We start from the raw sequence: 9,543 nt of genomic DNA, 5'->3' as shown, positions 1-9,543 counted from the left end.
TTATAATAGTACTTCTATTTTTTAGGATCCTTCTCAGCTTAATCCATCCAATAATAGAAATTCTCGTTCTCCTACCATTTATTCTCCACTCATCACCTTCTATATTAGGTTAACCCCACGGATAACCTAAGTGAGCAGCTAAGCAAGATAAAAATTTAGAGTAATTTGCACTTGGGTTGTAATTCGCTCACCTCCTGTCTTTGGCCAAAACTCTTCTTACGCACAAAAATTAGTGGTGCAAATCTTGTCTAGTGCAAGAGAGCTTCATATAAGGGCAATGGCGTACGTGAGACATGAAACTCACAAACAACTTGCCAAGCTCTTGTTGTAAAGATCTAAAGTATTCTCTTTAGTTACGAGCTTTGAAGGGCAATATATTGAGACATAACTAGGTCATAGCTAATAAGTGAGAAACCAAGTTCTTAAAAAACTGACCGACATAGTAAGACGAGGACTAACATGGTTATACGCATTAATTTATTGGGGTTAAAATCCTATATGGGATGGTTAAATATAGATTGAAGAATATCGATCATTATATATATTAGAGAAGAGGTGTCAATTTATATATCAATTTAAATAAGTCAAGATAATTAAGATATATTATATATTATACTGGCGGGTGCTTGATATTTGATATGCCAACAATTGTTAATTTGGTTGGTTGGCACTAATCTTCCTTGAGAGAGGTCTAGGATCTAAGCCATAGTAGTAACCTATTACCATCATATTGCTCAAAGTCAGAGTTTGATGTTTCTCTAATCAATATCTTAATATATGCTACTAATTTAACTCATGTATCATTGCAACTTCCATGGAGAAAGTGCCTGCAATTTTTATACGAACAACTAGAAATCGGCACATGTTTGGCCTCTTCAAAGTGCCTTATTAAATCCTTCTCCAAGCTTGAAGAAATAAAAGAGGAGAGGGCCTAAAGGTTGCGTGTCCACGCGATGCCGTTCCTCGTCGTGTTCATGAGAACGGCAGCCACGCGCGCGTGGCCCGAGAGACAGCGACGGGCGAAGTTTATGACAGCACGGGCGCGAGTGAGCAATGGATGGCCGCGTGAAACAAGGAGTCACGGAGCGCCAGTCTTGGTCGCTTGTCGCCAGTCGCCAAGTGAGGTTTGGTAACTCGACAATCGTACCCACTTTGTGACACCAGTTTGTCGAATCTACCCATGAAAACTTTATATCCAATACTGCATGCATCGTACCATCGTGCACGCCGCCAATCATAGTCACTCATTCCTATAAGCCTATTTATCAAACACTCGTCCGCAAGCACTGCTACACAAATGAAATTATTAGTATATAAGGCTGTAAATATAGGGTGGATTGATCTAACTCCATTTAAAGAACTCAGGGCTCGGTTGGATTCTAAAATTAGACTCGAATCTAAATTTACTAAATTCTGATCTGACTCATTTAATTTTTAGAGCATTTTGCGTTTTCTAACTTACAACCTGACCCGATCCGAACTCGATACACTGTTAGGGCCCGTAGGAGCGCTCAAGGATCTCTAACTCTCTATTCCTCTATTTTTTTCTTATATTTGAGGACTAGAGAAATGGAAGAGACTGTCTTTTGTGTACCATTGAATAGCATGAATTTTATATTAAGGTTTAGATTAGTTACATTAAATGAACAAACTATTCTCCTAAGAAGGAAATTTAGACTACTGAAAGCAAAATAGAGTATAGTTTTTTCATGTGGAAAAAGATGGATTTATAATGAGTCATTTGTAGCGGTTGAACTTTGTCATGTGTCATTATCAAAATTATATTCCTCATTTTGGCCCATGCATACTTTTCTAGTAGTATGTTTAGAAAAAAATATGTCACGCCCCGGATCCGGATCCGTGACACGGCCGTGCTATTGCCGACTATCGCCCACAGTAGCACGCAGCCTCATACAGGGGTAACAGGTAGCCAAAAAGGATTCATCCTTATATATATATTAAAAGTTTGCAGTACAACCTTCAAGTTTGAAACCAAAAATACAGAACTTCTATGCTATTCAAATGTACAGAAGTATATAAGCTTCTCCAAAAATACGAAGCTCTGTAACAAAATAAAAACATATCTGACGGCGATCACTGGTGAGGATCTGAAAGAAAACGAAACATAAACAGATGTGAGCTACACGGCTCAGTAAGTAATCCTGCATAATCCTACCGGATCAACCAGTAGACTAAACATGTAAATCAGGATTTTGAGAAGCTGACATGCATGTTTATCTAATAATCATCCTGGCATAATAAGTATGCAATTTAAACGAAGCAGTAGTGCAAATCACAAAATTTTCATATTATATGCATATGAAACCGTGCCCCCCGGCATGCCGTGGTCTTTTTACTCTCGGATGCTACTGCGAAGTCAGACTCGGCCACTGGCGGGGCCAGCTCAGTTACTATTCAGCCACTGGCGGGGCAAGCTCAGTTACTATTCAGCCATTAGCGGGGCAGGCCCAATTCCAATTCAGCCACTGGCGGGGCAGGCTCAGTTACTATTCAGCCACTGGCGGGGCAGCTCAGTTACTATTCAGTCACTGGCGGGGCAGCTCAGTTACTATTCAGCCACTGGCGGCTCAGTCATTCTCAGTAGCATCTTTGAGCCCATTATAGTGCCTCTGGGCTAGCTAAGACTTTATAAACTTACATGCATGATTATAATATCAGTATCATCATGTTGCATACATAGCCATAGCTTCTGGGATCATTAAAGTTACTTATGCATTGTAACATATCATGTATGAAACATATATACTTAAAATAAATGCTTAGAAACCATTAATAACATAACATGATCCATAACAGGATTAGGACAGGTTACTTACAGTGATTCGTTTTCTCCCAAGTTTCTTACGTCCTGGTGACGGATCCTGAGTCACCTAAAATCACATTATAATGAGCATATTATTTCCTTTTACTTGTTTGGATTCTACCCGAAATTTAGCCCAAGTCTAATGTGTTCATATTGGAGCCTTGATTGGGTCCATATGGTTTAATTGGCCTTCTAATTGGTCATTAGGCTTAATCCCAAGTTTAATTTGGGTTTAATTTTGGTTAAATTTATAGTCTGGCTTGTCCAGACTTAGCCCAAATTTGATTGGGCTCGGGTTTAGTCAAATTTGGCTAAACCCTTTCCCTTTTTTTTTTTCTTTTTCTTTTTCTTTTTCTTTTTCTTTTTCTTTGGGCTTAACGGGTTGCGGGTTCGGATTCGGATCCGACCCGCGAACCCGTTATCAGGTTTTCTTCCCCCCTTCCAGAGGCTTCCGCCTCTTCATCTCCCGCTCTCCTCTCTCTCCTCTCTTTTCTCCTTCGTCTCCACCGAAACCCACGCCTCCGGCCGGTCCTCCGGCCCCCTTCTTCTCCTCCGGCCAGATCTGTGGCCTTCTCCCTCTCGGTCACTCCCTCTCCTTCTCTCTCTCTTTCTCTTTTTTTTTTCTTCTTTGTTTTCGCCGAGACCCTAGCCTCCGACCCCTTTTGTCCCCCCTCCGAAACCCACTGTCTCCTCCCCTTCTTCTCCCGCAGGCAACCGGGGAGACGAGGCTCCCCCCGATCCACCGACCGAGGCGGGGGTTTCCCCCCGGTGCACCGGCGGAAGGGAAGGCCAGCCCTTCCTCCCTCCAAAGTGATGCCGGAGAGGGGAAGGGCTCGGAGGTGGGTCGGGATCCGGCTTTACCCGAGAGCCTCCACCCGCTCCGTCCACGGCAAGGCATGGCCGGAGGGGATGAAGCCTTAAGGTCCGGTGAGTTCATTTTATATTATTATTATTATTTTTTTTTCTTTTCTTTTCTTTTCCTTGGTCCTTCCTTCCGGCACCACCACCCCTTGCCGGAGAAGAGGTGGTGGTCCGGCCGGGGCTGGCAGCCCTGTGGCCGCCTCTGTTGTCGTCCCGGCCAGATATGGCGGCCTGGGTTGCCCCCCCCGAACCCCAAGGTACCCGCGGCCGAGGCCGCGGTGTCCGGTTCGTCAACAGGCCGAACCCGGTTGGGTTCGGTCCGGATGGTCGCGGCCTGTGAGTCCGGCCCGACCCAGGGATTGTGGGTTTTTCTCCCTCTCCTGTGCCGGCCTCCTCCCCTCTATGTCACTGTTGACACAGAGGGGAAGAGCACCCCACAGAGGGGTTTCTCCATGCTTTATAATTTTATTAATAGGGAGTCCATACCTGGTTTTAGTCGGGTGTAGTCGGGCAGTGCTTCCTCCCTGGTAGTCCCCCCTTCTTCAGAGCTTCAGGGCTCCTTGGCCTTAGGCTCCAGGGCTTCGGCTCCCTCTCTCTTTCTCTCGTTCGGTGTTTAGGAGGGTCTGTGATTTGGGGTTGCCGGCAGAGGCTTAAATATTTGTTTAGAGGATGAAACCCCCCTCTGAGAGGTCCCATCCTCTCCTTTCCTCCATACTTCGGGACTGGCCGCCGCCCCCCCTTGTCTCCGGCGCGCCGGCATCGGCTGCCAGCAGGGGGTGCGGTAACCTCTCCCTGTCGGTCTTATCCCTTCGTTTTTTTTTTTTTATTCCTGATAATAATTATGCTGGCTACAGTGAAATTTGGGCCCAACCCTTAACTGGGCCTATTTCTTATTGGGCCTAGTAGGTTGTGGGCCCGGATATTACATCCTTCCCCCCTTAAATAAATTTCGTCCTCGAAATTAAACATACCTCGGTTCTCGAAGAGCTGAGGGTAGCGTTGTCGCATCTCTTCCTCCAATTCCCAGGTAGCTTCCCTTTCAGTGTGGTTGGTCCACTGGACTTTAACGTAGGGAATGGTGCGCCTTCGGAGAATTTGCTCTTTTCTGTCTATGATGCGCAGGGGAGCCTCCTCATAGGTTAAATCTTTATTTAATTGCAGAGGCTCATGTGGTACCACATGGCTGGGATCCGGAACGTACCTCCGTAACAAAGAGACGTGAAAGACGTTGTGTACGCCTGATAGCTCTGAAGGTAGGGCCAATTTGTAGGCAACTTTGCCTATTCTAGCAAGAACCTCAAATGGGCCAATGTAGCGAGGACTTAATTTGCCGTGTCTTCCGAATCGGGTAATACCCTTTGATGGTGAAATTTTTAGGAAGACAAAGTTCCCCTCCAAAAATTCCAAGGCCCTTCTTCCTCTGTCAGCCCATCTTTTCTGTCTATCCTGGGCAGCCTGAAGCCTTTGCTTAATTAGTAGTACCTTGTCTCTGGTGTGCTGGGCCAGTTCGGGGCCTAGCATTTTCCGCTCCCCGACATCATCCCAGTGTAAGGGGGATCGGCATCTTCTCCCATAGAGAGCTTCGTATGGGGCCATCTGGATACTGGAATGGTAGCTATTGTTATAAGCAAATTCCACCAGTGGTATGTGACTATCCCAGTTTCCACCTAGGTCCACAGTGCAAGCCCTCAGCATGTCTTCCAGAGTTTGGATTGTCCGCTCTGACTGGCCGTCAGTCTGGGGGTGGTATGCTGTACTGAGCCTCAGTCCGGTACCCATGGCCTTCTGAAAGCTTTCCCAGAATCTGGACACGAATCGGGGGTCACGATCAGAAATGATACTCACTGGTACTCCGTGCAGGCGTACAATCTCATCGATGTATAATTGGGCCAGCTTGTCTAAAGGAGTACCAATTCTGAATGGCAGAAAATGAGCTGATTTTGTAAGGCGATCAACAATCACCCACAGTGCATCATTCTTTCTCACCGTTTTGGGGAGTCCTGTAACAAAATCCATCGTGATGTGCTCCCACTTCCATTCAGGAATTTCTATTGGTTCCAGCAACCCTGCTGGCCTCTGGTGCTCTGCTTTTACTAGCTGACAGGTCAAGCATCGGGCCACAAACTCAGCTATTTCTCTCTTCATCCCCTTCCACCAGTAATGTTCCCGAAGGTCCCGGTACATTTTAGTACTGCCTGGATGAATAGAGAAACGGGATTGGTGGGCTTCTTCCATGATTTCCCTTTTTAGGTCAACATTTGCCGGTACACACAGTCGGTGGCCAAACCTTAGAGTGCCATCTGGGTGCATTTGGAGTTCGGGTCGCAACCCTTTCTCCACTTCATCCTTGAGCTGGCAAATGTGCTCATCAGACTGCTGGGCAACTTTTATTCTATCGATCAAGGTTGGTTGTATACTCAAGGCGGCCAGCAAAATTTTTGTAGTTTGGGTAACCACCTCAACCTGCATTTTATCAAGATCCTTCTGAATCTGTGGTTGAGTGGTGAGTAAAGCGGCGGAGCTTATAACTGACTTTCTGCTTAGGGCATCCGCCACCACGTTGGCCTTTCCTGGGTGGTATTTAATACTCAGGTCATAATCCTTCAAGAGTTCCAACCACCTTCTTTGCCTCATATTCAATTCCTTCTGGGTGAATATATACTTCAGGCTCTTGTGGTCGGTGTACACATCACAGTGTTCGCCATACAAATAATGTCTCCAAAGTTTCAAGGCGAACACTACTGCGGCCAACTCTAGGTCAGGTGTCGGGTAGTTCTGTTCATAGGGTTTCAGCTGTCTCGAGGCATAGGCTACCACCTTGCCATCTTGCATCAGCATACAGCCTAGCCCGTTCTTGGAAGCATCACTGTAGATGGTAAATTCTCCAGTTAAGGACGGTAATGTCAAAATTGGGGCAGAAACTAACCTTTGTTTAAGCTCCTGGAAGCTCCTCTCACACTTGCTGTCCCAGATAAACTTGGCCCGTTTCTTAGTCAACTGGGTCAAGGGGGTAGCTATTTTGGAGAACCCTTCCGCAAATCGCCGGTAATACCCGGCTAATCCCAAAAAGCTTCTTATTTCCTTGGCGTTGGTGGGACGAGGCCAATCCACCACCGCTTCTATCTTCTTGGGGTCCACTGACACTCCTTCCTTGGAGATTATATGGCCGAGGAACGCCACACTGTCCAGCCAGAACTCACATTTGTTCAGCTTGGCGTACAGCCTCTTCTCTCGAAGGATTTGTAGCACCACCCTCAAATGGTCTTTATGTTCCTTCCGGCTCTTTGAGTATATCAAAATGTCATCGATAAAAACTATCACGAACTGATCCAAATATTGTTTAAAGACTCTGTTCATCAAGTCCATAAATGCAGCCGGGGCATTGGTCAGTCCAAAAGGCATAACCAGAAATTCATAATGCCCATACCTGGTTCGAAATGCAGTTTTTGGCACATCCTCAGATTTGATCTTCAGCTGATGGTAGCCTGACCTCAAATCTATCTTGGAGAAGACTTGGGCGCCTTGCAGCTGATCAAACAGGTCATCGATCCGAGGTAGGGGATATTTGTTCTTTATGGTTATCTTGTTCAATTCCCGGTAATCGATGCATAGCCGCATACTCCCGTCTTTCTTTTTCACAAATAGGACAGGAGCTCCCCATGGCGACGCACTGGGCTGGATGAACTTTTTATCCAGGAGTTCTTGTAGCTGTACCTTCAATTCCCTTAACTCAGCAGGGGCCATCCGGTAAGGAGCCTTGGAGACTGGCCCCTCTCCTGGTGCGAGGTCGATTGTGAATTCGATCTCTCGGTCTGGGGGTAATCCTGGTAATTCCTCCGGGAAGACATCCGGATATTCTCTGACTACTGGAATATCTTCCAGTTTGGTCTCTTTCTGGGCATCCATTACACAGGCCAGATAGGCCATACACCCTTTTCTCACAGCCTTTCCAGCTTTCAAGGCAGAAATAAAGTGTAGTGTAGGAGCATCTTGAAGGGGTATATCGCCCTGAAAGAAAAATTCTTGCTCTCCAGGTATCCGAAATACCACCCTCTTGTGGTAACAATCAATGTAGGCGTGATACTGTGACATCCAGTCCATGCCCAAGATAATATCAAAGTCTTGCATGTCAAGCTGTAAAAGATTTGTCTCTAATTCTTTTTTCCCTATCTGAATTATGCAATCTTTATATTTAGTGTCAACAATTGCGGTTTTCTGAAGGGGTGTAGCAACATGCCATGGTTCCACTAATTTCTCAGATGTGCTATGTAATTGTCTGGAAAAGCTAACCGACACGAAAGAATGCGTAGAACCAGAATCAAATAGAATGAGGGCAGGAACCAAGTTGACCAGAAGTGTACCTGTCACCACTTGATCGCTAGCACTGGCATCCTGTCGAGTCAGTGCGAAAACCCGGGGGTTACCCCTCGATCTCTGGTCCTCTGGTGCAGTATGTCTGGGCTCGTCCTTCTTTCGGCTAGGGAGTTGCGGGCGATGTGTCCTGTCTGCCCGCAAGAATAACAAGCTCCGGTCTTCTTCATGCAGGTACCCCTGTGGTTTCCGCCACAGGTGGGGCAGCCTCTGCTCTGTCTCTTCTTGGGCACAGACCCCTTGCTGCCTCCAGCCCCACTACTCGGTGCTCTTGATGACCGGGTCCTCTTCAGGTCCTCCCTCTCTCTCGGACCGTATCAGGTCAGCCTCAACCTTCAAGGCTCGGTCCAGTACATCTTTGTAGCTTGAGAATAAATGGGAGGATATTCGGGACCGAATCCCGTACCTCAATCCCTGCTCAAACCGGTTCACCTTACTTCTCTCATCCTCCATGAACTGGGGGCAAAATCGTCCCAGTTCGTTAAATTTATTGGCGTACTCCAGAACGGACATCTGGTCAGTCTGGGTTAGTGTCAAAAACTCATTCTGCTTCGCCAGGTGCACTGAGTCCGGAAAGTATTGATTGTAAAACATCCTCTTAAAGTCCCTCCAGGTGAGTCTGTCAACGGCATAAGCCGTCTCCATGGCCGTCCACCAGTATTCGGCGTTTCCTGTCAGCATAGAGGTCGCCAGCTGGACTGTCACCTCATCAGGAAAGTGGAGGGCTCGGAACATCTTTTCTATCTCCCGGATCCATGTTTCAGCCGCCATAGGGTCAGACCCACCCTCAAAGGTCGGGGGGTTCAGTCGGCGGAACCTCTCATAGCAGGAGTCTGCTGATGGCATAGCGGCCAACTGCATCATCTGCTGCTGTTGCAGCACTTGCGCCATAAGCTGATACACTCCGGCTAGGCCTGCCTGACCTGCTGCAGACCGTGGAGTATCCGGGGAAACTGACCGCTCGCTGGGCTCCGGGGAGGGTGGTCTCCGGTCGTCATCCATATCTTCCTAATGATCACCTAGCAGTCAAAAATTTTTAAAGTGAGGTTATGATAAACTAGCATATTATAACATTTTCTATGACGATGACATTCTTAACTACCCTTTTCCTTAGGCATTTTATGGTTATTCTATTGTTTAACCTAAGGCTCTGATACCACTAGATGTCACGCCCCGGATCCGGATCCGTGACACGGCCGTGCTATTGCCGACTATCGCCCACAGTAGCACGCAGCCTCATACAGGGGTAACAGGTAGCCAAAAAGGATTCATCCTTATATATATATTAAAAGTTTGCAGTACAACCTTCAAGTTTGAAACCAAAAATACAGAACTTCTATGCTATTCAAATGTACAGAAGTATATAAGCTTCTCCAAAAATACGAAGCTCTGTAACAAAATAAAAACATATCTGACGGCGATCACTGGTGAGGATCTGAAAGAAAACGAAACATAAACAGATGTGAGCTACACGGCTCAGTAAGTAA

At 46.5% G+C, this 9,543-nt stretch overlaps 1 protein-coding gene across 1 annotated transcript; it reads right to left on the bottom strand.

The window, feature by feature from the left end:
* Positions 1-8,049: 8,049 nt before the first annotated feature.
* LOC120104544 lies at positions 8,050-9,058 on the bottom strand. Its single transcript, XM_039115847.1, has 2 exons — positions 8,463-9,058; positions 8,050-8,077 (listed from the first exon to the last, which is right to left on the bottom strand). The coding sequence occupies exons 1-2, from the start codon at positions 9,056-9,058 to the stop codon at positions 8,050-8,052; spliced, it is 624 nt and encodes a 207-aa protein (XP_038971775.1).
* Between the last annotated feature and the right edge of the window lie 485 nt (positions 9,059-9,543).

Source organism: Phoenix dactylifera, unplaced genomic scaffold, assembly GCF_009389715.1.
Source record: "Phoenix dactylifera cultivar Barhee BC4 unplaced genomic scaffold, palm_55x_up_171113_PBpolish2nd_filt_p 000007F, whole genome shotgun sequence".
Lineage (NCBI taxonomy): Eukaryota > Viridiplantae > Streptophyta > Magnoliopsida > Arecales > Arecaceae > Phoenix > Phoenix dactylifera.
The sequence above is the reverse complement of the archived record's forward strand: the minus strand, read 5'-3'. Positions and strand labels throughout refer to the sequence as shown.